The sequence below is a fragment of the Paramormyrops kingsleyae genome, chromosome 16, assembly GCF_048594095.1.
Source record: "Paramormyrops kingsleyae isolate MSU_618 chromosome 16, PKINGS_0.4, whole genome shotgun sequence".
NCBI lineage: Eukaryota > Metazoa > Chordata > Actinopteri > Osteoglossiformes > Mormyridae > Paramormyrops > Paramormyrops kingsleyae.
The window spans coordinates 15703844-15731393 of NC_132812.1; the positions used below are offsets into that span (position 1 = coordinate 15703844).

Genomic DNA, 27550 nt, shown 5'->3' on the forward strand with positions numbered 1-27550 from the left:
CACATGGGTGTCGACTGGCACTGGTCTCGATGCTGCTTCCTCCTCACTCGGGTCATTGCAGATCTTGCACTCTTCTGCTTAAATTCGATATGTTAGGGAGAGCGAGGGGCATGAAATCCCTGCGGGAGCCTGACTGTGCGGCTGCCAGGATGGGACTAAAACCACCACACCGCTGGCGCCTCCTTATCTCCCCCGCTGCCCCCTCTCGCCCCGGCGTCGCCCAGGATGCCCTTCTGCCCATTAATTACCTGCGCAGGCCGCTGCTGGAGCTGCACCTGGGTGGTGCCGCTCTGAGACGAGGCGATTTCCTGGCTCTCAAATTGCTTCTTGACGCTGGCGAGCCCCCCAGGTAAGGAGCATGGCTCCGACTCCCCCAGGACCTAATGAGCCAGGAGACACACTGTGAACACCACCGCTCTACATGACCTGCAAACCTCACAGGCAACTTTAACTGTGCCACTGCTATATATGGCTCGCCCATCCATCCATCCATTCATCCATCCATCCATCCATCCATCCATCTGTTCATCTATCGATTCATTCATCTTCAAACTGCATTTTCTGCTGAACCTCACAGTACCTTAATAATTCAACCTTGCCCTGGTGCGACTGGTGAGAAACAGTCCTCTGGCTTATTGTTTGATTTACGTCGATCTTTACTACCTAATCCAAGTGCGTTACAGCCTTTCAGTGTAATTCCGCTTCTGGGTATTGGTATGAGTGAGAGTTTTCCAGGACTGCCCTGTAGGGGGCGCAAGAAGGCTTCACTGAGTTATACTGACCCCTCGTACTGTGACTGTTGGATACACTTCACCCCCATTCTTGCGAAATGAAGAGTAATTGAGAACGGCCCATTTGACAGCACTCTGTTTCCCTGACAACCCGGCAGCGGCCCATTAAGCAAAAAGGGCCTAGACTTGAGCATCTCCCTCTACATGACATATAATTGGGCTTAATTTTATGTGCTTTGACATGTTCTCCTGGCCACAGGTGTTTGCTTGAAAAATAAAACAATAAACAAAAATCATTATGTGCAAAAAATAGAAATAACAATATATTTTTGCAAAATGGTCTGTCTGCAGACCAAAAACATTCCATTCCAGACTTTTCTATGATCCATAGATTGCATTCTTACACTCACAGACACACACACACACACCCACCTTCCTGCTCAGGACAACCAGGTATGGAAAAAGGATGGATGGATGGATGGATGTATGCATGCATGAAACTAGTAATAAACATTACATTTAAGTGTTTTTGACTGAGTCATTTACATAAACCATTCTAAAAGCCTGCATTCTCCTCACCAGTTTTAATTTCAACTATTTATGATTTATTTATAATTATTCAAAAGTTTCATAGCAATTAAAAAGAATCAAGTCCAGGTAATTCATTTTACTTAGGAAATACTGAACTCCCTCCATGACGCATTTCAAGCTTTATATTATATATGGTTTTCTTTATGTGTTATGCATTTTGTATATATTATGTCTATAGATATATGTTACTTTGTTGCATCAGGTTAGTTTGGTCTTTCTTACAGTACATTGTGGTTACGTGTATATATATATACACATATATATATATGTGTGTGTGTGTGTGTGTGTACATGTGTGTTTATTCCTCATACATTTAGTCTGCAACCTTTATATTCTTTGTTTTTCACCATTACATTTAGACTGTCCAGGGGCTGCGTCATGCACATCTTTATTATTTATCAGAGCATCTGTGTGAGCGAGTGCTTTTTCACTCAGGTGGCTGACAAATGCAAAGGCCGTCATCATGCAAGCCACCCCACCCCACGCCACCTCACCCCACGCCACCCCACCTCACGCCACCCCACCTCACCCCACCTCACCCCACGCCACCTCACCCACGCCACCCCACCTCACCCCACGCCACCCCACCCCATGCTACGTCACCCCACATCACCCCACGCCACCCCACCTCACCCCACCTCACCCCACGTCTCCCCACGCCACCCCACCTCACCCCACGCCACCCCACGCTACGTCACCCCACATCACCCCACGCCACCCCACCTCACCCACGCCACCCCACCTCACCCCACGCCACCTCACCCACGCCACCCCACCTCACCCCACATCACCCCACGCCACCCCACCCCACGCCACGCCACGCCACCCCACCCCACACCACCTCACCCCACGCCACGCCGTGCCTCCGGAGCTCGTCTCTCACCACACTGGAGGCTCCGCTGGCATCCCGCTTGGAGACCGCAGCCTGGTACAGAGCCATGCGCTCCTTCACCGACACAGGCTCTGCCTCCGCTGGCTCTCCGCTGTCGCTTTGGCTCATGTCTTCCCTGGAACGTTTCTGCCGCCTGCTTCCGCTTGCGCCGCCCGCAGCTGCGAGGGACACCGTCGTTAATTATTCACATACCGCTCACGGCACTTACACATTACTGCCTGTAGGAGGCGACGAGGTGACTCTTTCGTAATAGGACATGATGTGACCCCCACACACTGGCGGCATCACAGCATGTACAGAGATGGGGGTGAGTTTAAAAATAATACACAAGGGCACATCCAGGTGCCCACAATGTGTTGAGAATTAATGAATCACCTGACCTTTAAAATACCATCCACCGATACTCTTTTAATGGTAGATGTGGCCTCCATTGTAATTTCATATGAAATGTAGAATAGAAATATATGAAATGTAGAAATATATGTAGACTGTTCTGTGAAAACATTTGTTTAGTGCAGACGCTTGCCTGACTGTTGATGACATTGTCGATTTATCACTTTGGGTAGGAGTAAAAGCAAGAAGGTAAAGGGGTATCACAGAACATGACAGACAATTATATATATATATATATATATATAATCCATGAATCCGTGATTATGATTAGTGGGTAAGGGGCAGGAAAAAAGGACCTTTAATCTCTGCATTCAATTTAAAGCTTCAGTCTTTTAATTCTAACATACATTTTAGCTGTAATTGCCCTATGTGCCTAATCAGACCTTAACGGAGAGCATCAAAAATCATAAACACTTTCAATTAGGCAACAAACTTCTCTCATCTAACTCACCCTCTCACAAAGTGACATCACCCTAACCCATTCTGAAACGAGGGATTTAGTATATTGATGTCCTGGTTTCCTGGCAACTGAGAGCAACATCATTCCTCTCCAATACAGAAAACCCCAAACAAAAAGACTCCCCAATAAATAAACCTCTGACATGAATTAATACCGACATACTGTATAATTCAAGCTGAAAATTAAAAATGTGCCAAAAACTTAATTTAAAAAGATGTTACGTGATTAGCGGCATTTTGAAAGAATTTAAGACCTCCCTACATTCGTGAACATTATGCCATTCACTGTGTAAATATGTGCACTTTCTGGCAGTGGTTAACCATGCGGATAGAGCTTTTCATTTTCACTGACTGCACATGCGGGAAGAAACTTGTACCTCCCAGCAAAAGGCCACCAAAAAAGACACAGTCACCATGTTTTCTGCTGTGCATTCATTAATTGGACCTCATATGACAGCACTAATTTATATAGGGTACGTAGTGAGGTAAACTTATTTCCTTGAATGTCTTCACACCCCCCATTCTGGATAACCCCACTGAATACCTTGTAGCATGCCAGGAATATATTTCCATGAAACTACAGCAAAGACTGGGACCAATAAAGTGTTTTTTTTTAAGTAAAGGGTGATTTATTTTTTAAAGAAATTGCTTAAATCCCATTTCAGGCAAGTTGGAAAAATGAAGACATTGAGTAAATCCTTTCCGATAATTTCGTTTTCCCCACAGCTTTCCAAGCACGTCCCCGCTGCAGTTTTACACGTCGACGGGATGCAGTAAAGCGATGCATTTCCTGCAAGCGCCACCATGATGCACTTTTGCTACATTTCCCACAGTAGCTGCTTCCTTTCGTGCCACGTAATGTGTTCATTTTGCTCACCAATTTTAGATTCTTAGCTATGGTGAACATGTGCAAACCTATCAGCCCCCCCAGGAGCGAGGGACTGCCCAGCTCAGCAAACTCCTGAAATAGCTGGGGTTTTCAGCCACTCTGCCCAGCAGATACTGGCCAGACTCACGCCTCTGAAGGTACAGTTATGGGTTCTTTAGAAGAGAGAAAAATATATATGAGTTATCGTGTACTTTAGTGTATCTACAATTGCTGGACCATGCAGTATATGCGAGAGAGAGAAATGAAGTATAATCGCTAAGACTGCCCCTCCCCCATGCTGGGAGATGAGGTGAAAAAAAATACACAAAGGACTGAAATACATCAAGTCAAGGGTCAGTAGCTTGTGTAAACAGAAAGTTAAGCAACCACGGTGATAATCCCGCCTACAAAGTAAATAAACCAAATTTCTAAAAAACTAGTGTTTACATGTTCATGTTCCTGACAAAGGAACATAAAGAGTGTCAGGATAAGGACTTCTCTGAAATTCGGGGTTTTTTTAGCCTGGGCTAAAAGTCCCTCCCATATGCAGGACTGCCGAGAAACAGAGGCACCAAACATCAAACGCGGCATGCAAAATACTGCCATCTGCACGCCTGCTTCTGTACAGTAACTCGATTCTTTTCATTTCTGCCACTGGGACGTCTGCTCAGCCATCAAGTTTGGATTCAGGCTAAACCAGTTTGCTGCTACAGAAAATTATTAAACTGCTTTGGTCTTTGGAATACAGAGCTAGCCTGCTTCATACTGCAACAGTTCTGTCAGCACCGTTCTAACAAAATTTCTTGGTTGATTTAGTGCATCGATGGAAGTCGTTTAAACAAAAGTTTAAACAAAGCATAAACAAATTTCTTAATTTAGAGCATCTGTCCAAAACAGATAATCCATGACATTCAATTGTTTGGACAAGAACAGCTATCACACATTTAGAGCATGAGGTCAAAATTCGTTTTGGTTCACTTATCGCGAAGTACGTAGTGAACCCTTTAATGACAGTCAGATAAATCATGAAGAACTCGCATCATCTTAATTCTTTTCTCCTGCCTTGTGCTCCATGCTGCCTGGAATAAACTCAGGGATGGATGTGTATTCTTATATTAATATTTTTTGCACATTTATTCATTCAAAGATTTCCAGTAGTAGCCAAACCAGTAACATCAATTGCCTTCATAAAAACCTCATAATGTCAGAATGAAAATGTCCACATTCTCGTTACTTAACGTTTATGTTCTGCCAGCTGCCATAAATAAACCACAAACAATTAATGGATTATCTCCTAATTATACTTTAATTTTTTTAAGCAAATTGTTATATTGCACCATTTACTCTCATATGCATTTGCACAAATGATTTGCCACAATTGTTGATCCAAAACATCACCATGCTTCCTGAATCATCTGTGTCCAGGTAGGTGAGCAAGAGCAGCAAGTAGCAAGATGGGAATCAGAGGTGACGGGCTGCAGTCTTACCTATTGTCCTCTGGCTTTCACCAGTGCTGTCCGAGAATAAGATCCCCCAAAGGAAAAGCTTTGAAATCCCCTGCCTGCAGGGTGTCTCTCTTCCTGCACGTGGCGGAGACCAGCTCCAGTAACCTGGGACCTCCTCTGTGCTGGAGAACCTCAGTGACAGCTGGTTTTATTTTAGACCCCCTTCGCAAAGTCTTGGACCCCGAGGGGTCTTTTTTTAGCAGGTGAAGTCGTTGTGCCCTTAATTTTTAAGCCGCTGGCTTCCTCATAGACGGCCACTGTACTTCCTCCTCCAACTGTCATCCACCAATTAACTGTAAATAGAAGTTCTTCTGCCCAGTGTGACTTCTGAGCACGACCGGTTCTTCCCACATCAAATATCTATCAGCTCTGACGAATGACATTTCAACTCCGAGGCATCATTTGAGAGAGAGCGAGACCATAAATTTTTACTATATATTAATTTCCGCACATTTAATTTTCAAAAAAAGAATGCATCAAGTCAAAGGAATGTAACGCGGCTCACACAGCGAGCAGAACATGAATGTAATATCAAGAAGTCATTACAAAGTTCCTTGAGGTCATGTGCTTGTGCTCTGGGCTTAATTATACGAGGTGTTGAAGGCAACTGAGGGGCATTTGTTGTGCAGATGGTGGGCGTCTTCTGAGCCCCCGCCAGCCCACGCCACACTCGCACACCACAGGCTCCGTGCTGCTTTTCTTCTTAAAAGAAAATAAGAGGAACTTCTCCCATTATTGCATCAGAATCATCTGCTTCATATGCAGCATGGTTTATAAAGTCTCAAGTAATCGTGAACATGTACTCTTTCTCTGATAGGAAAAAAGCTCTCATTCTGATGATGTTGTGCAGCACATACAATTTTACAACTAGGATAAAAGAGCATAAAAATTAAACTGGCCTTCTGTGTTAATACATTCTTGTAATGTTAAAGCTATAAAAAAACTTTAATTTACATGCTAAATATCCTATTAATTCTACTACACAACGGAGAGGTAATTAATGCAGGCCATACAAAGAAGCAAATTCAGACGTGGGTCCCTCTCTCTGAGTGAAATGCAAATAGTGCCTTCCATCAACTGGGCATGGACCTCTACATATGACCGAGCGCATGCCACAGGCGTGAGGTAATGCCAGAACAACAAGCCGCCAAAGTCATAGACGGGGAATGAAACTGACCCTTGGATTTAGGGATCGCGAATTTGTGGTCTCCCCTCGTGGGCTGAATGGTGCCCCCTCTATAGGTCCAAAGCCAGATTAGGGTTATCACGAGCTCCTGACCTTTTTTCACGTTTTGTTTTTGCACAACCGCTAAGTTGCTAACGTCCGTTCATATTGATTCGAGCTAGCCAACTAACATTAAAACTAACTAGCAGCACACTAATTGACCCTACACATGATGTCCTGTCAGAAAGAGAGCTGATTGGTTGCTCAGGAAATTCAAAAATGCATCTAATATAAGGGAATCATGAATGGGACCGGGGGGGTTATGGGGGATTGTTCTTCATGGTGCCCTCTGAGAACGTGGATCCCCTGGGCACGTGCCCAAATGTCCATATGGTCAGTCCGGGGCATTGAAGGCCCAGCTGAGGCTGCAATTGCACCAGCCGTGGGGATGACTGAAGGAGCAGCCCGTTGTCACTCAGAAACCCCCTCCGAATGCCGCAGAACCCCCACCCATCAAAGCACAAGGGGATACAGACTCATCAAACACAGTCTTGCAAATCTGAAACATGTCCATTATACTGCGGCATGTCACACCAATGTTAACACTGGGACTCGGTCAACCGACATTTAGTGTAATATCTGTTATTTTTTTCTTTGAGTAATCAGAGATATCTTCTTTAAGGGAGTAACTTTGGGTTGAAATTTGGAGGGGGGGGTAGCTGAGGTCTCCACCCATTTAAGGGAGTCCAGGGGGTTGTATTAGCTGGTTTTGTTTAATTTACGCCCTTGATCTTCAGAGAAATAACAAAATAAAATGACCATGTCTATTACCCTGCTGTGAATGTGAGGAATTCATTTTCAGTCGTCATGCTCTCGTGCCGCATGGAATGTGACACTAAATAAAGACGGTACGAATTGTGAGTCTTATTCAGATTGGCTCTGATATCCTCGCGCTCTGTTTGAGGCATTCCTACCATGTACCAGCCGCATTAATTATTCTCTGTCAAGCATTACAAACAAGCAGAAGCACGGGAGCGACGCTTATTACTGTTATTAATGTTGACAGATATTTTCAGAAGCCTTGCATCTCCAGGGATGACATGCTTATAAAGCTTTTGTTAAGAGTGAGGGGTATAAACTAGGAAATCCATTTCTCTTCGTCTGTGTTATAGAAGAATAATTTAAAAGCTGGCAGATCATGCGAATGCTAAATGGGAGTTCTCACATGAATTTAACTATGCAAGAATATCTATCTATCTATCTATCTATCTATCTATCTATCCGTCTATCCATCCATCCATCCATCCAATGTTTCCTATTACCAGTTCCCAGACACCTTGGAATGCATCCCAGGAACAACAGGCTACACAGTAGTGGCCGGCCTGGATGGTTTACCAGTCTAACATGCTGGGGCACCGCTAGAGATTCTGGGCCCCATGAAAGGAATGAATGTTGTTGATCCTGACTTTTCCCCCTTTCATGTTACTGGCCCATTAGGGACAACAATTCACCGAAGTGCTCATGTTCGAACTGTGAGTGGAAACTGAAATACCTGCAAGAAACCCAGCAGCACGGGGAGTACATGGGGGGGGTGCGATCTCCCCAGCCCTGGGGGAATAAGAAGACAGTGCTAATCACCGCCTCACCGCACCGGTCAAACCAAATTAATCCTCATATTAAAATATCTTTTGACTAAAGCCGGATCTCCTCCCTCACAGCAGATCACTCATAACGGCTCAGGACCTAATGTATTTTTGATGAACCGGTATCCGAAAATATGATGCAATCTTATAGCAAATAAACATTCTCCCAGAAAACTGTGCTGTTCTCTGGAAGCGTTTTATTTGCCTGTGTACATATAAAATGTATCATTTGCTTTCAGTAGTCTGTATGCATAAAAATATTATCCGTTGTGAGAAACAGCAACAGTGTTTGTTCCTTATTAATTTTGCAAGCAAAGTGTGCATAAGAGAAAATGATACACATAATTTTCTCTACTAATGATTCTGTTTTGATAGTGAAAGTTAATTGGATTTTTGCACATATGTTTCCTGTTAATGTGTGTGTACCGTTATATGTTGTTAAATCGTTAGTGCTAATGGTTCCCTGACATGTAGAACTTTGCTATCTGGGTCTTTTTAGTCCAGAATCTCATCTCTGGTTTACAAGAAGTGGCCGCAGTGAGTCCCTGTGGTCCTGTAGCAGGAACACAATTCTGCACACTTAATGTCACTGTGCCTCTCTTTTTTTAACAGCATCTGGAACAAATACTGATTATCTAAAGGCTGCAAACCTGCACGCAGCTGATAATTTTACAGGAACTGAACACAGAATTCCTGGACTGGGACTTAAATCGGCTTCTCCAAAACCTGGCCTCACAGATAAGACCATCTGCCGGTCTGCGACTCTCTCCCATGCCAGAACTCAGGAGCTTCATCTCCAGGACTTTTGGTTCTAACGAATTTTGCAAATTTATTTCATTTTCCAGGGGACTGTACTGTTCAGCTCTGGCCCCTGTCCTAGAGTGAATGGCATTTAGATATTGCTACAGGTACCCAAACATTCAGGTGAAGCACAAGTTGCAGATACTGCATTCAGACACTGAAACAGGCGGAAGAGTTTCACAGGCAATCGCACCACGAATTTTATGACTCACAAGACACTCGTGGGTCATGGGATTGAGGTATAATTAGCAAGAACTTCTGCAGAGGCCTTGTCTCTATTTGACGTGCCGAAAGAGGATACAGTTCACAAAAAAACACTGTTATAATACATTGGAACACCCTCCCAGAGTTTCAGTTTCACTCAGCCACAAATACTATAACAAGTTTAAAAATATTTAATGGTTTTTGTGCAGGAGGTGTTGAGGAGGTATGTGTGCAGGTGTGTGTATGAGAAGGCTTGGGTTACACTCAGACTGAGAGCCAGCGGGTAACTAGGGGCTTCAGGAGAGTTTGCAAAAAGGCTGAATCACTTTAAGTATAGTGATGATCAATATATCAAACATTTGAAGCCTTCATTTCTCAGACGGTCTCTGCAAATACTTAAGTAACTTAGCTCTCCCTTGATAACTGTGTGCCACTCATACGCAAAGCCTTCTTCAAGGCTCATAATTTTCTCAAACAAAGAAGTGGATTTTCCACAGGACTGCGCCAGCACTACAAACCAGCCATCACTTCCACTGCGGTCAACGAAAAGCGCCTTGAAGGTTTCACCGTAGATTCACATTAAAACGTAGCAGAGGGGGTGACGACCCGTTAACAGTGGGACGAGAACGGCATCCATCCGCCGTGTTAGCGTTAGCCGTACACACGCCCCCTCAGCTGAGTAAACACAAGCTGGTAGGAGCAGCCACTCTCCCTTACAGGACCACAGATCATCAACCAGCTACCCACAGAGCTCGTTGTCACACCTGAAGGTCAGCAGCCTCATCCGTCACGACCAAACTGCGTATACCCACTCAATGACAGCTTTACACATACAGATACATTCACCCTTTTTCTTTACTCTGCAAACAACAACAGCAAGAAAAAAAACATTTAATATGTCAAGGCTGACCAGCAGAAAGGAAGCGCAAACATCATATAAAGGGACCTGTGTTGTGTTCTAGACTTAAAGCGGGGAAATGTTGTACACTGCACATGAATATTTAGGACAAGGCATTGGAATGGAAATGTACTATCATTCATTTTTAATCAAAACATCGCCAGTGTATGAAGGCTTCTGCTGCTGACACACTTTCATGTTCGCAGAAATAAAAGGTGATAGTCGACTGCGAAAACCAACAACACAAAATGACTTGGCTAATGACCTTGTAGGTGAGGCTTTTCCATTGACCAGAAATGCAATTACCGATCTTTGGATGAAAATTAACATCAGGTCGTTTAAGGAAAATGCTAGGGAGCAACGTGTTCTTATTCTGTCAGCATTTGTCCAGCTTCACAAGCAACATCCCTGGAAAGTGATTCCCAATCAGTTAATACATTAGGGAATGAGAGATCTCCTCACCTTCACTGGATCCTTGGCTGGGCTTAGAGGAGGTCCCTTTCGGTTCCAAGGACGTGTTGCTCGATCGGCCCGCAGTGGATCTCCTGGGCGTTGGGCTGTACGCTATTCTGTCGGCTCCTACTTCCTGGTGATCAGAGAAGGAGTTTGCAGTTTTTGTAGGAAATTCTCGGGAATTTCCCGAGCAAGGAAATTCTTCACGTTGACCCCCTTCCCCTTGCCCTCACAAGCACTCAACTTGCCCCATCAGGGCAGATGGAGGCACGCGAAGGCTGCGATGAGGTGACGGCAAACGGCAGTGGACGTTGTGGGACACTGCAAGGCTGAATTCTCAGGACGTTTGGTGTGACAGCTCAATAACAAGCCAGCTGTGACCTTACTGTACAAACAGAGGTGACCGTAAGTGCAACAAGCAAAGAAGGAAGTGAACTGTCTGCCAAATCAGTGATATTACCATTCGCAATTACAGGCACACCAGAGCCATTTATGTTCTCAAAAATGTAAAATGTTCTAGCTTGATGGAGGAATTCCTCTGATCCATAATGAGCAGTGAGTATAGCCACTGGATGGTGGCGTGTTTGCAAAGCTTCTGTCTCGTGTATGAGAACTTCTGAGAACCTAAAAGAAGTGTCAGTTTTTTCTTCCTAGACTGGCCCTACTTATCATCTGCAAACCTTCCACTTTTTCAATCAGGGAGCATCTTACCACTCAACCCTGTTTTGCAGTGTGATGTCAGGGATTATTGGGGGTGCAGTGGCGGGGGAGTCAGACGTCTGGAAGAAACATGCACATCATGGCTCAGTGACCCGACGCCTCTGCTTTAATAGGGCGCCTGGCTCCAGACGCAGAGCGGACCACAGGACTTTCTGGAGGGGTCAGGGGGACATTTCAGTGTAAATATTCAAAAAGTGTGGCTCAGAGGGTGAGGCCTGTGACTGGAAGGTTGCCAGTTCAAATCCCATGGTTGGAGAAGCAGCCACATCTCCACCGGGCCCTTGAGCAAGGTCCTTAACCCCCAAACAAATGCTCCGGGGTCCCCAGAAAGATGGCTGCCCCTGTGTTCAGACCCCCAGCTTCACTCTCACTCATGTGTGTGTTCTAAAAAACACGGGATATGTGAAAACTAACAATTTCCAAAAGAACCGTTATGAATAGCAAATACAGCACCGTTTAATTCCTTCCTATTTACAATAATCAAAGAAAATCTGTTAATGGTTGGCATTTGCCCAGTCTTGGAGAGGGCCAAGCCTACCTCCCCCCCCCTCCCCCCCCCGAGGAGGTGGACCAGCTTCTTAGACAGAGTCTAATAACATGGAAGCTGGGGGGAGACCTTTTCAGCAGATTACTCTTTCACGTAGCTCTACCCAGAAAGCCTCATTTAAATACAAATCAGGACTGTCATTCTGCCAAGGCGAGTCTTTCCTGCTCAGGCTTCTCCCCTCTCAGCACCCTCAGACCTCCCAGTTTGGGTTCCTCAGGCTTCTAGCTAAAATTATATTAGCATTAGCATATTAGCGTTTCAGTTTGCCCAGTTACCATAATCTGTAGTAATACCATGAAAAGAGAAGTACTCACTACGCCACCTAGCTGTATTAAGTACATTTGTGATGACCTTGATCTCATTAAGAAGGAATACCTTGGGTTTATCTCTAAATGTAGCATTATCTTATATTTCCTTCAAAACAATATTATTGACTGCTGTTTTCTGTAGACTTAACTTTCATATCAACACCTTCGAGATAACAGTCTGTGATTGGCATCTAACAGAACAAAAGCAAATATGCCAAGTTAAAGTAAAGTTACAATGTCATTCATTTTATAACCAAACTGATTTTGGCTTAACTAAGGTCTTAAACCATAAATGTGGAGTTTATGGATAAATTTCATGCAGCCTGGTCATGTCTTTTGAGACTGAGCTGTTTTCACACACCCATTATTGGGTATAATCAGATGCTCACACAGGTGGGATACTCATGCTGTTTTGGGGCACTGCGGATAGAGTCCCTGCTTGAAGAGCAGATTCAAAGGGAGAGTCATGAGGCATTTCACATGCATGACGCAACAGGAAATCCTGAGTAGAGATATGACTAGATTGAGACGCGCTCCCACTGATCCAGACACTTCAGCTCCCCTGCGATTATGAAGGGATTTGTGTGACCAGCACTATCTTTCCTCTCCAGCTTGGTGAGATGAGCCTCAGGTAGAGATTTGAAAATATAGACCTGGGGAGACACCTCTCGCAAGCCCCCTGCCCCCCCCCGCCCCCGCTTATATCGCAGGTTTCTCTCCAGACACCTTCGATCGGCGAACAAAGACCTTGAGCGATCGCGCCCGGGGCTGCAGCATGGCCGGGCGATCGCTATCGAGCTTCACGTAGCTTTCGCCGTACGACAGCGAGCTGAGGTTTCGAATTTAAGGAAGCGTGCTGTGCTGATAGGTTAACAGGAAAGGGAAAAAATACTGTAAGAAACAGAATGTTTGCACAGGAAACTGGCACAAAATGCAGCGTCACAAGGACATACTTGTCAAAACCGAAGAATAATATCTCCCTGTTCCTCTTAATGTCACCAGGGTAACCTTCCCTCTGAATAATTGATAAATGTCTCTGCCACGTAAGCAACTTTATTTGAGAGGGGCATTGATAGCGCCTTGTGCAGGACTGGAAATGTTTAAATGAACTTCCAGGTAGAGGGAGGATGTTGAACGCTGAGAAGGACAGTGTTGTAATGATATATTATATCTTGTCTCCATAGCCGGCTCTGATCTCATTCTCCTATGACTGAAAAAGTCCTTCGTCCTCCTTGGTCCAATTGTCATTTTAGCGAAAGCAAACTTTGTGCTGTAAAGTCCCCCTCCCCTTTCTCTCCTTTCTTGGTTGCTTTTCTGCATATCCGGAGTGGTCCATCGGAGGCTGTGTATCCGAGGTTCGCTCACATGTGTATCGCTCCTCCGCAGCCTTCACCGTGGGGCAACGCGAGTGACTGCACCCTTTTCACAGGCCACTGCAGTCATGAACCTTGGGGAGGTGCTCATCACCGTGTTTTAGCACCGTGCCTGCTCTCCTAACATGTCTGTGACATAGCCCCCCCCCCCCCGCAAAGACATGCGGCCTCTTCCGTGTCAAAACTATCTGGCTGAGGACAAAGAGAGACAACTCTCACTGAGCACAGCCAATTCCTGCATCAGCACAACAAATCATCCATACCTAGTTGTATGCAGGGTCACGGAGGTCTGTCCCAGAAGCTACGTGTGCAAGGCAGGGAATAATCCCGGATGGGGCACCAACCCATCGCAGGGCACGCACACCATCTCCGGCTACAGACGTTTTAGTAACTCCGATTTACCTTGACAGCTTTTTTTTTTGAGAAATCGGGGGACCTAGAGGAAACCCCACGATGACATGGGAAAGGCATGCAAACGCCACACACATAGAGCCGGGGTTTGGGAAATTGAACCCTGCTCAAGAACCCTGGTGTGAGGCAACAACGCCGAATTGGTAGACTGTCTGCTATCCATATTCCTTAACCGCTTGTCCAGTAATGGTGAGTATGGAGCCCACCCCAAAGTCCAAGCCAGCAAGCACCTTGGATGGGATGCCTGTCCATGCAGGCTAGACAAACATTATTGGTGATTTATAACCTGCAATCGCCTGCCCACGTTATACCACTGATGTTCAGCTCTGCCTGATGTGCTCAGAAGGGGAAGGTACTGGATTAGGCTTTTGATGTAATTTTGATGTCAAACATCATACATGCCGGTCATTTCTCAGTCCTCTGTTCAAAGTCATGTATGTGTCCCCACTGTGTGATAAGTCATAGGGAGGGGTGATCCTTTCTTTAGGCTGTGTGTAAGATATCTCATGCACACACACAGAATTCAGAGGTCACACTATCTTTCTGGATGCCAAGCTGCACCTTGATGAAGCATCAGGGGACAAGAGGATATGAAGGAACAGGTTGCCATGGCAAAGCACGTTTGAACCGAGCCAGTGATGGCCTACACTTCGGACCGCACAACATGCATCTGACTTAGATAAAGCTTTGCGGCCATTGTCACATGACCTGTGTGACACTGCAACATACAGTGGACAAGAAGCTTGTCAGTGAATAAGAGCTGAAAAAATTACTTTGTTGAAACAAACAGATTCATATCAGACATGGCAAACCCAACATCCAAGGTGGCCGTCTTGGCAAAAACAAACTGGCAGGAAATCTGCAAGAGCCAGAATGTCGCTTGCAGTTTCTCTTACAGTCTCTCATGAAAAAGCACCGCTTTATATTCTCAACAGATAATAATCACTTACCAAGTTACCAGTGTGTGAATCGACTACCAGTGTGCTTCTCCCCTAACCTTATCCCTTCCCCAGAGCCCCCACATCCTACTTCATCTCACAAGAGTTTATTGGGGACAGCCAGTTACAGCAGACTCATGACATTTAGCACCAAGCATCCCACAAAATTAATATTTTACAGCATAAAGACCAGATTATACTCACAGCATGCAAACAGTTTCATTTAAACGTGTGGGATCACAATCGCAGGGCATGTTTATGGATCTTGCTGACAGCCGAGCTTATTTGGACAGCCCCAGACTGTTTTTGCGAACTTGTTCTAAGGTAAACCGAGTTAATCATTCTGTGGGTCAGCGGTCACCTTGACACGTGCCCAGCGGCGCCTGCCACCTTCGTGTCACTAATGCTTAACCAGCCCCCGTCGCCGGCCCCCGTCGCCAGCCCCCATCGCCAGCCCCCGTCGCCGGCCCCCGTCACCGGCCCCCGTCGCCGGCCCCCATCGCCAGCCCCCGTCGCCAGCCCCCGTCACCGGCCCACGTCTCTATTAAGATAATCCACTTCCCGACTGTTGGTTTCTTTGTCGGTTTAAATTTGACATGGCAACCGGAATGGTTCCTATTTTCTGTCAACCGAGTTCTTGAGAAAAAGAAACATATTAATCAAGAAATAAGCATACCCCAAACAATCAAATTATGCTCTCAGTTCTACCTTTTCCTCCAATTTGTAAGATATTACTAAGCCCAGACTCTGTGACTGTTTTTACTCAGTTCTCAGTTTTTAAATGAGTAAGCCCCCCCCCCCCCCCGGAGGCAGATCGTGTATTTACACAAAAGACAACTTTGTTAAATGCTCCCATACATGGATAAAAACCCCATTCTGTGAATATGGGGAAGAGCTCATGTCATTTTCGCCCTGAACGTAACACTTAGAGAAAATGACTTCTTTCGCTTTGGCTCTGTTGCGTTCTGAGGCTTTAATGTAGCATTGATAAACAAAAGGCACAAAATCCATCGGTTGTACTGTGGAACCGCGTGGCGCAGAATGGACTGCATGTCCGGATCTGAGGCGGGAGGCCTTGCGGGTCAGCCCAGTCCGACTCCCTGACTCCTTTCGCTGAACTGGGGAGATTACCAAGGCTGCGCATGAGAGGAGAGTCATTTTTTTCTCCCCAAGGATCAGCTGAGAGACGGTTCCCAGCTTAATTAGCTCTCATTGGACACACTCAGATGGATTTCACAGCATTAAAATTTAAATAGTCAACTTTTTAAAAGATTACTACTCAAAGGGATTAAAATGTCACGTCCCGTACGTCAGTTTTTTCAGGTTCTGGTTAAGTTCTCTCTGCCACGTCTTTTAGCAGGTGGATGATATTTTACTCGGTCCTGCTGGGTCGGTCATCCATCATGATAAGGTTTCCCAACCCTCATTCCTGATTCGCAAATCATTGGCTAATGGCACTAAGGGAGAAGTGTGGGGTTTTCTCAGGTGAGGACAAGTCTGATTTAAAGCAAACTGTTGGAAAAGCAGAACCAGCCATGCGGGAAAGTCGGAGAACCGACAGCACCAGAGGATGGAACCTGTGGAATACAAATGGAACAAATTGATATTTTGCTCTCTAACCAATAACAATCAAACCACAGACCAAACCACTTTTTCTCACAGAAACTGAAAGCTGATTTAATATCAGGGATTTTCAGCCTTTCTTAAACCCGGGACCCACCCCCATAAAAACAAACCAGCAGTAGGGATCCCCCCCCACTAATCGCACTCATATGATTATGTCATGCTACATAAACCGCATGCTGATACCAGCATTTCAGCAATTTATGTAACATCACTGCGGGCCCCTGCAGCTGCTTTAGACCCCCCACGGGGATCACGGGGCCCAGGTTGAGACGGGCGGCTTTATATCCCTAACAGCTGATTGAGGGCCCCGTCCCTCCTACCCAGACTCCCAAGCCGCTCATAAGTTTCACAGCCCTATAAAGGAATTTCCTCATCTGAAGTCTGCAGCGGCTCGTGTTCTGCAGGCACTTCCCCCTTTCTGTGCAGAGAGATGGCAATAGGCTTGTTCCAGCAGGTGGCTTAAATGGCTACCCAGCCCCCCCCCCCCATCTCCAAACCTACCATTATCCACACTTATTCACTCATAACCCCCCCCCCCCGAGTATCTGGGCCCTCTTTCTCCTGGTGGGTGGCCCTGGTGACACTGTCAGAGTATCTCTAACGGGCTTGTTGGGGAGCTTGGGTAAACAGAGCCCTCCCCCAAGTTGATGATGATGCTGATGATGAAGATGATGATGCTGATGATGATGACCAGCAGGCACCACGAAGTCTCACAAGAGATGAAATAATTAGCCATTCTTCAGAAAAGGAGTGATTAAAAACTGTCTGGATCCCATTTGGGTACTTCAGATCTCTCAGAATAGCACATCAGTTTGAACAGACTGCTGCCAATTTGCATTTGTTTGGCAGCTCCATCTAAACTGACACTTAGCCAGTCTTTTGTGTGTGTGGTTGTAAGCGAAAGAAAGCCGAGATTCTCCTGTAACCCTCACCGGCTGCAATCCAAGGCTGGAGCTGTCTTTGGTGATGCTGGAAAGACCCACTGAGTCCCAACGGGAGGAGCTTCTGGGGCGTATACAGAGGCGGGGCCACAGGGGCACTGGCCTCAGCTGAAAGCTGATTGGATCCTCCCCTGTCACTCACCAATTCAAAACATATCATTGGCTAAAGATAAGGTTGGTCCCTCTGTATGAATCATAGCCCCTCTTATAAAAAGTCCTAGAATCACCCCTGAGAAACATAAAATCAACCAAGACTTAGCAGATGAAAAACGTCTGGGCCACCCTCAAGATCCCAAACAACTGTGAGCACCGTATGAGTAGCGTGTAATGATGAACATTGCGTGACCCCAAACACACACTGTACAAAGAGTAAAAAGGAGAACCACAAGTACAGCAGATAAAATAAGAACTTGGACTATTAATAACTCGATAAACCATGAGGATTATACTCAGATGGCTGTGAGAAAAAAAAATTAATCAAATTAGCTACAAGGTTATGTCTCTCAGTCAAGGAAGAGGAGCCTGTATATTTGGCTGCTGCCATGAACAGTCAAGGCAGACACTTAATATCTGGGCTAGAGACGGACAGACATCTCAAGCTCTAAAAATGGCCAAAGAGCTAAATCAGGGAGTCCAGCAATGATAGCCTTCACATAGGTAGGTATGCATTAGAGTGCAATAATTACACTAGAGAGTTATTTAAGATTAGTGCAGGTATTTACAGCAGAAGCCAGTGTGAAAAACTCAAAATACTAAACTTCTGTTTCACATTTTTCATGTAAAAAAGCTGGAACTGCGTATTTGTTTTCTTCCAAATTTTGCTTTGCTTTACAATGTTACTTAAAGTTTAATGGCATATTAAAAGTAAAACAAATAAATTACTGACTGAAAATTGCTACAGAGCATTTAAATGGTGTCGAGTATGGCTGCTTCACCCCAGGAGTGCCGTATTTATAAAATAAAACCACTTTATTTCTGGATCCCTTTACACCATGCTCGCATCTATTCTTAAAACCAGCTAGCTGGTGTAAGGAGGACGTTACTGCCCTCACCAGACATGTGAGTGCCACCTAGTGGTGAAGTTTACATTTATCTTTGTGTCTGAATACATCAGACTCACTGGTTTGATCAAAATGAAAATCCAAGAAAAACTACCCCAAAACACTACCGACCTAACTCTACGGTGTACAATAGGAAGGTCAAACAATTACTGAAGTCCCTTTGGTCTGTTTTAATTTGAGCTGGTGTAATTGGCTGGACGGATATAGTGGAGGTTCACCTGTGCTGTACTGTCGGAATAATAGAGTACCAGTTTGTACCTTTTCGTGTCTCTGGGGCTGTTCCCTCAAGGGTCTGCCAATTGTACCCTAGCTGTAGGTAAATGTACCTTTTAAGGTACAGAAATGGACAGAATGAACATCCCCAAGGTACAAACAACATCAATTTACCCCAAACGATACAACAATGTCCCTCAGAGTCCATTTCTGTCCCTAAAAAAGTACATGTAGCTACAGCTATAGGGTACAATTGGCAGAACCTTGAAGGTACAGACCCAGTGACAAGCAAAGGTATAAATTGGAACTCTTTTTTTCTGACATGCAAAAATTCAGACAGAAATACTGTATTAAACACTTACAAAACCACAAGCATAGTAAAGACAAGGACAGAAACTAGACAGCTTACACTGCACTAAACATCCGCAGTTTGTACAAACATAGCTATTTTCTGATACAAACACAAATATTAAGAATTTGGAGCAAAAATGTAACGGAACGGTAACGGAAAGACAGCAAGAGCCATTGCGATACAACAAATCTAAATTCTTCAAATCATAATACATTAAAACAGATTGGCCTTGATGAAGTTATCTCCTTTTACAAGAATGGAGTTTGTGTTAACTACTGCTTCCATTTGCCTAGAGACTATCTCAGATGGTCTAGTTTGACTAGAATCATAAAAAATACAACAAAGCGAAACACAAAACTTAGTTAAATATTTACGTCAGCCTGTGAGCCAAATATCTGGTCATTCATGCTGTAGTTGGAAACTGGCACCATAGATAAAGTGTGTCGTCGAAGGAATGGAGCTCTGTGAGAAGAGAGAGCAACTGGTTTTGCAACTTGAGAGTAAATGTGAGAGCCATTTTATTTTAGGATCAAGGATTTTATCATCCTCATGCAAGTGTGGTTAGCTAGTACAATGAATTCAGATTCCATTAGTATGCAAATAGAACATGCATATGCGTAAAGAGATGCAAGGAAAAATACAAATAGTTACACAACATTGAATTATTACATTCAATTGCTTCTGCTTTCTGTAATGCTTTTGAGGATGTCATTTAAACATGCTGCAAATAATATCTGATATGAATGCTACTATTGCTACGATTATTATGATGTGACTATCTGTCCACTTATAATTTTTTGTTTAGAAGACAGGATAGACGAGAGCCGTATTCACTTCTGCTCTCTTCGCTTGAAAAAGACAGTAGCAAATTATCGTATCCAAGAATGAAAACTCTGCATAAAACAACTGATGTAGAACATCTCACAGTACAAAGGAGATGGCAGGTCAGGCCAAGTTTAATTTACGTCTGTCAGAGGTCCGACAGCACGGAGTAGAGTGGGGCATGTTCCGTAACTTGAAACAACAGCACTCAAAAAGTCGACTGCGTATCTTTTGCAGATAAGGAGTCGGTTCTTTTGATGCCGAGATAATATTTAATGCTGCTCTTTGAACATCATTGGCCACAAGATGTTGCGGTAACAGACTCAAGCACTTGGACATCTTGGGAGAGTCTCTTTGAAGGAGAGAACTGGGATGTACTCATGCTGCATGAGTAAGACGATAGCAGGCTGGGGAGTGCTGGGTACTTGTAATTTGGATTGGCTTGCAGCGGTTCAAGTTCCCCTGATTCAACTCCTAATCCAAGTGATAGAGAAACGGGGACTCTGGTAATCCCTTCACAGACGCGTGTTCACAGTTGGGCAGTAATTACGCTCTCCTGGGAGGTGGTGTACCATGAGAATGACTTCGGCCTTGAACTCCCGGATGCCTGAAAAGTTACATTCCAAGACACCTCTTAATCGCTCTCTCTTTTGTTGGTCTTTGCCTGCATAGATGTGAGGGTGCCTGTTCCCGTTTTAGCATTGTGCTACATATTGTATATTATGGAGGCATTTGTGTATCCAATTGTAAGACCTGAGCTATGAGTCACATTACTGTATTGCATGCAATGGCATAAGACAGAGTTTGAGACTGGGGGGCACACAATAATTTAAATACAACAGTCTGTTTATTGGGGGGGATGAATGAAGCCAAATGAAATATTAGGGGGATACGTCGTCCTTCCTCCCCACACCCCTCTATGTTATTAAAATAGAGTGCCGTGTCTTCATTATATATCATAGTTCATCGTCTCTTTTTTATATCATAAATATAATTACACTTTGACCATATCGATCCAACGCCAACCTCTGTGCTTCAGTTCATGCTCATTGCTGCCTAATGCACTAGCTATTTGCAGTGACCTCAGAATCACTTTGGAGGAAAGTGTCTGTCAAACAAATGGACAGAAAAGTAGCGTATGACTGCCCCCGGTCTCTGATCGGCCGGCTGTGTCTGGTAGGGTGAGGACCACCCAAATTACGACAAGCTTTTAGGTTGCTAAACAGACTGAGAAGCACTTCAGAACAGTACGGGGAGGGGGTCACAAAGGTAGACAAATTACAAGGTTAGAGTGTTTCAAAAGCACACTGAGAATTGACCGTAAGTATTAAACACTAAACGTTAAGGATGCTTTTGTTATCTTTCATTTCTTGAATTTCTGCCTATACAAAACTGAGGCTCTTAGCATACATGACCGATGTTCAGCGTGTGCTGTTGCTTCTCCATATAGTGTCTGCATGATATCTGGAAATGGTGAAATTTTCTAGCTGGTTAACGTGAAATCTCTTTTTGTGATGCGTCCCTGGAAGATAATTACAGACCTACGCTGAGCACAAACGTATTTTAAGCACAGGGACATCCATGTGAGATTACATCTAACAGACATTTTCCCTCACTGCTATAAGTTGTCAGCTACAGTGAGAAATGTTTTATTGACTGTCTGTGTGACCTTTAGCGAGAATTTTCTCTGCGTCTGTCATGCAGTAGCGTAGGATTTACAAACCCTGCTCAGAATTTGGTTCATCTGACCCCTCTGTCTGTACATTGAAATGAGCATCACACTGCTTCACACCTGCATTGAGTGAGGTCTCAGTTCAGACTCTTCCTGGGTTTCTGGGTTGTTCCCTGCTTTGTGCCTTCAGCCTCCAGGATCGTCACCTCTTTGTCCAGTGCTTACAGAAAATGGATGAATTTTGCACACTATTTATTTGATTAATTTTTATATATTTTTGTTTGTTTGTTTGTGCATGCTTCCTATTTGCACTGGTTGTTTTGTTACACTTTTGTTTTATTTATTGCATCGCTGCTTTTTAGGACTTAGTACGCAAGTGTTTTACTCAGCTGTGATTTGATTTGGATGTTTATATTAGGACTTTTCAGTTCAGTTACCTCATTGTGTCAAATTGCATGTTCCAGCTGAATTGTTACTTTCTGTCCTTTTGTATCGCCCTTGCCTAATTTTTGCTTTTGTCTTGCCTTTTGGAATTGGATCCATTCTCCAAGTCGACTGCTCCTGACATGATCGGGCTGGAGATTAGGCTTGCCCACTTGCCTGAGGTGAGTAATTTTGCTGAAGGGTGAGTACAAAAATCTGATGGTAGCCCACTAGCTAGTAAAAAAAATGTCAGACAATAGTTTTTACTGAGGTAGCCCTGTTGGTTAGTAGCAAAAATTTTAAGTTCTGCGCCAGCGTATGACCTGAAGTCCACGATTTGACTATGGTTTTCGGATGGTGACTTGGATTCTGTTCTTGGCACGTTACACCTGGCTGTTAATTCACTGCCTGTGTTTGGACCGTGGTGGTTTTTGGGAAAATAAACCTATAATTTCCAAGCTTGGATCATCTCCCATAGTTTTGTGACACAGACTCGTAACGCCACTGTACACGTGTAGGCAAACGGCTGCTATCCCTCCCAATGTTTGTTTTTGTACCTTTTGTTTGCCACAGTGCGATCTGTATGCATGCCAACTGCATCAGCTCTGAAATTCGATTTCACTTCATAAATTATTGACATATCCAATTAAGATATGCAAATTTTAATTGAATATCTGTATTTTGCTATTTAACTTATTTAAACCGAGTCATATTTCCTAGAAAGGTGCAGAACCTGACTTGAACAAAGATTTCACACGTTTTTGAAAGATTTTCTTCATTTTCTTTTTGCCATTCTGAGAAAAATGTTTATATATCAGTCTCTTAACATCTACCTCAAACATACTGCACACAATCAGAGAGATTTTTTACAGAATGATTACTATCACTATTTTACTTGTTATTACACCACATCTTCTATGTCTCCTGTGCCTTCTGTCATCTTGTGATCTTGAGGCCTCTTTAAGTTCCCTAAATATTCTTATGTTGCTCTTCAGGTCATTGAATAGTCTTATTAGGTTCTTCCTTTGTTAGAAGCTGTGTAGCTCCTGCTCCAGTGCTGCTCCAGTGCTGCTCCAGTGCTGCTTACACTCGTACCTGGACATTCACTGGAAGTTTAGCCTGGCTACACTTACATTTAGTTGATTCCTTGACAGCACGTATGTTTGTTATGTGCTGTTTGCTTCATTTGTATGTCACTGTTGGACAGAAGCATCTGCCAAATATGTTAATTTAAATGTAAACAATCTTCTATGCATTTCTAGAAAGATCTACAGGAAGGGCACCACACAAGCCATGCATGTGAGGCAGCCAAACCGACTCTACTTTCTCGTTTCCAGATTCCCATCATGTTACTGCCCGTCTGTATCTCCCCTCCGTCTTCCAATCCACTTCATAATGAACTGTCGAGCAGCAATGACCATGCTGATTGGCCGATCACTTCATCGCCTGGCCCAATGAACGTTCTTTCAGACTCTGCACCCGGTAGCTCACATGTGGATCTGAGGGCATAACTTCCATCTGCCAGGCATTATTTAAGATTACTGACCTAATCAAGTCAACCGACGGAGTTTGGCTAAAAACAAGAAGCGCATCCCTTCCACTGGGATTTGTGGGCCAGGGTTTGGACAGCATGCAGTAAAACTGACAGCCATGGGCTTTTTAATTGGTTCATATTCTGACAAAGCTTGAATGTAAGGTCCTGGCTCTGTGACAGGAACCGCAGGTCCATTACATGGTAAAGGTTAAGGATGTATCTAGGTTACTAATACAACTTGTAAGCGGTGTGCTGTGCCACTTAAACAAGGAGACCATTTTTCCTTAGCAGCTGTTTAATCTCCTTGGGGAGGGAGAGATCTGAGGCGGAAGATAATGATGTTGAGGTCAGATATCTCGTGTTTTTTTGCCTATATGTTTGTCGTGCAGCAGTCAAGCGAAGACAAAGCTAATTGGTTTGTTTTTTTTTGTTCGTTTTCAATCTAAATGTCTGGAAAAAATGTACCATATGGCCTTGACAAGATAAAGGAATTGATTTACATGTTGGGGAAGAAAATACAAACCATTCTAACGGTATTAAACAATTTCAAGACCATTGTTCATAAATCTAGTAAATGTGTCAAGGAAAAAAAAAAAACAATATAAATCAATTTATTTGTATTTGGCCACAAGTGAAATATACAAAATAACGAAAACACAGACTAAGCAAACAATTAAAACAAATTTAAAATGAAAGTCCTATGGTACATTAAAAATCAAACTTAATTAAAGTGAAAACTCCAGCTGATACCAAGGGACCTTTCCGAGAGTCGAGTTTCTAATCACAATTAGCAGAATACTGGCATGTTGGAGGGGTGACAGTCACACAGGGTTACAGTGACAGTTACGTTACGGAATTACACAGATCAGAGGCCAGTCTGATCAGAGTGCTGCTTAATTCTAAGTATGTGGTACTTTTTAACATAGCATTTTATGAAACACCCCCTGCCACAAATCCAAAAGTATGTAGATATTCCTTTTAGTTAGAGGAATTTGCTAATTAAGCCTAACCCATTGTTGACTCATAATTAGGCACTCGGGCGTGGAATCTCCTGCCTAAACGTTGGCAGCAGAATAGCTAGTCATCCAGAAAGAGTAGGTGCCTTTCAACTTGGCACCGCCTTAGGGCACAGTCTTCGCAACAAGTAATTTCGGCAATTTTCTGCCCAGCTAAGGCAGCTCTGGTCAGCAGCAAGTGAAGGGATTGCGAAGTGGAAAAATCTGAGGGTACGTTTAGGCGCAAAGTGGTCGGCCAACCGAACTCACAGACAGGGACTTGATCACCCAACGTCAATACTGAGTGGCAGCAGATCCCACCAGCATTGTTCCAACATCTAATGGAAGGCCTTCCCAGAAGAGTAGAGGCGATTACATCAACAAAGTGTGGACCAGTGTCATCATAATACTCTTATGACATGTAGGTCAAGCTGATGTCCACCTATTTTTAGCTATATAGTCTACAAACATGCATAAACAAACATAGTAACCATGATGCTCTTAGAAATTCTTCCTCAATACGTAGCACTATAAATAGGTTCTAGTCATCCATCCACAAGAGGTTACAGTAGATGGACGGTTTCAGTCGTCATAAAAGCAGCAACGTCCTTTTAGAAGCAGCAATTGCTGGTGTGGAGTACGGACATGGCGCCAGAGTGCTGTAACATAACCCTGCGCGATACCCTGCGTGGTATTTCTTTACAACCTTCCTAGATCCATTAGCCCAGCCGAAGAAAAGCCCTATCTGCTCAAGCTGTTCCCTTCACAGAAGCTTTATTTCCATTCAGCAGCGAGTGACGCGGCGATGAAGAACCTCTGCATACTTTCTGTTGACAGAGGGCACAAGGCGCCTTTTGACCAAAATTGATTACGAGTGGAAGAATCCCGCCAAAGGGTCGATTCGTGTTTTCGGGCCCGTCGGGAAAACTTCCACGATCCGGGGAAATCCGCAGGATCGTCGAATTTCAGCAAAGTCCAGGTGGATTAAGTCTCCCGTTGCAGGCCAACACCGGAACTAATGAACGGGATCTAAATCCCACTCCAGCCCCTGTTCTGAAAAGCCCAGCAAGCACTCTGTCATGCAGAGCTCATTTGCCCTGGGAATTACAGCCACCATCTCCTACAATTTGCAGTTGTCATTTTGTTTCAAAGGGGAAGGAGAAGTGACCTTGGAAAAAGGCTTCCTGCGGCATTTGATACTTTACCATTTTATTGAATGTTTCTTTAATGCCCTAATAAATCCCATTCCCTCTCTTCTTTACACCTCTGGGCCGGCAGGCTATCCGGTTCAGGCAGTAAAGCTGAAATATCCCTCACTTTTCGGAGACGAACGCTGACACCCAAGGCTGGGAGGTGGACCGGATTCACGGAATCCCGATGGGAACACAAAACGGCCGCGCTTGCCGATACTCGGGGCCTGAAGGTAACAAAGTACCCCCTTATTTATAAGCACCCCCTGCCCTCCTGCCCCGGCCTGGTGTACATTTTCACTCACACTCGCTGAGTAACAATCAGCTCCGGCGTTATTACAAGAAACCTTATCTCCACATGCCCAACTTGGCATCCCATGTCTGTCACATTCAAATTAAACTTTACTACAATCTTTACTACAACAGAGTGCAGTAAAACGATTGGTGGAGCAGCAAAAGCTGTTGTATTTCTCTGCTCATATTTTTCACACTCAATGAAGACTAGAAATCAGGATCTGGATGACATTTACAGCACACGTAAATATGCTGACGATAAAACACAATAAAACTATCGGCTACAATATACAACACACTGCTAACTGCAGGTTTTATAGGTAATTCCTTTATGTCACTTTGAATGCAAAATCAGTAAACAATGTTATCTTGACTTATGAAGGTTAATAGACTATTTCAGTGGTACTTACTGTGGAATTCTCAAAGACCATCTTCAGACTGTCCAGCGGGATGTCAAACCTCTCTATCTTCTTGTTGCCTTCTAGGTCCTCTTTTGCCACCTCGTTGCTGGCATTGTCACCCTGGGGTCTGGGGATAGATGGGGACGGTTCACCCTGGGGTTTATTTACTGACTGAAGTTCCATCACTCAAGGTATGGAGGGTAAAAGTCTGCAATCGTTACGGGATTCGAGAAGCGGGGAGAGAGAGAAAGAGAGAGGAGCAGTAGGAGCAGCTGTGGTGAAGGCTGTACTTTCCGTAATGTCTGTGGGACTGCCTTTTGCACAGCAGGCGGACAGATGTACTGACTGGCTGGCCTCGAGTGAACCTCTGAGAAAGGAAAATGAAAACAATAAGAATTCCTGCTCAAACTGGGAAGAGCCGTATAAAATGAGAACTCAGGGAGAATGTCGGGGGGAGATTTCAGTGCCCAGCCAGCCCAGAGTGGCTACGTAGCCATTCGTCTCCACTCCCACCGACGTTTCAGGGGGAGCCGAACCTCCCTGGACTGGGCCTACAGCCAGGCTCTGTGCTCCACACTCATCATCTTTTCCTTTACCCCCGTCTCTCCAGCTGGCCGCAGAGAGAAGGAGAGAGAGAGTGACGGGGAGTTGGGGAGAGTGTGTGAGGAAGGGACAAAGACAGAACGTGTGTGAACGAGAGACAGAGGGAGACAAGCAGAGAAAAGGAAGGATGGAAGCGTGTTGTGTGAGATAGCCACTCCTGGCCTGTGGAGCACCAACATGCCATATTACCGATCCGCAAGACACTACAATGCACATGTATATAAATAATAAAGCCATGATCACATGATTCATGGAACATTAAATGGGCTCTCCCAGTCATAGCCCCCCCGCCCCCTCCCCCCCAACAATGTCACTATAGTCTTTTAGATGCTTGGGAACAGGGCCCCAGGCAGGCAGGGAAAATGCAGAGCAAAAACTCAGACCTCCTATCACATCCATCCGAGCGCCCAAGGGTCCCGGTGACAAGATTGTAGGAAGTCTGTTATTCCTTAACAAATGATGGAAGTGCTCTAAACACTTAATCTGTCGTGTCACTTGCTGGTTTAATTGTCTCGTTTTGTTT

General features: G+C 44.4%; 1 protein-coding gene across 4 annotated transcripts in view; it reads right to left on the reverse strand.

The window, feature by feature from the left end:
* LOC111852298 (uncharacterized) overlaps window positions 1-26946 on the reverse strand; it is a 45783-nt gene extending 18837 nt beyond the window's left edge. The window contains exons 1-4 of one of the 4 annotated variants that reach the window (XM_023828060.2): window positions 26434-26863; window positions 10613-10736; window positions 2206-2372; window positions 249-380 (exon numbers count right to left, since the gene is read on the reverse strand). In XM_023828060.2, the coding sequence (XP_023683828.1) occupies window positions 249-380; window positions 2206-2372; window positions 10613-10736; window positions 26434-26607 (597 nt within the window). In that variant the 5' untranslated portion in view covers window positions 26608-26863. Of the gene's footprint in view, window positions 1-248; window positions 381-2205; window positions 2373-5421; window positions 5812-10612; window positions 10737-26433 lie in introns of those variants that run through there. The other 3 variants (XM_072700277.1, XM_072700278.1, XM_072700279.1) reach the window with 3 other exon arrangements.
* Window positions 26947-27550: the final 604 nt, after the last annotated feature.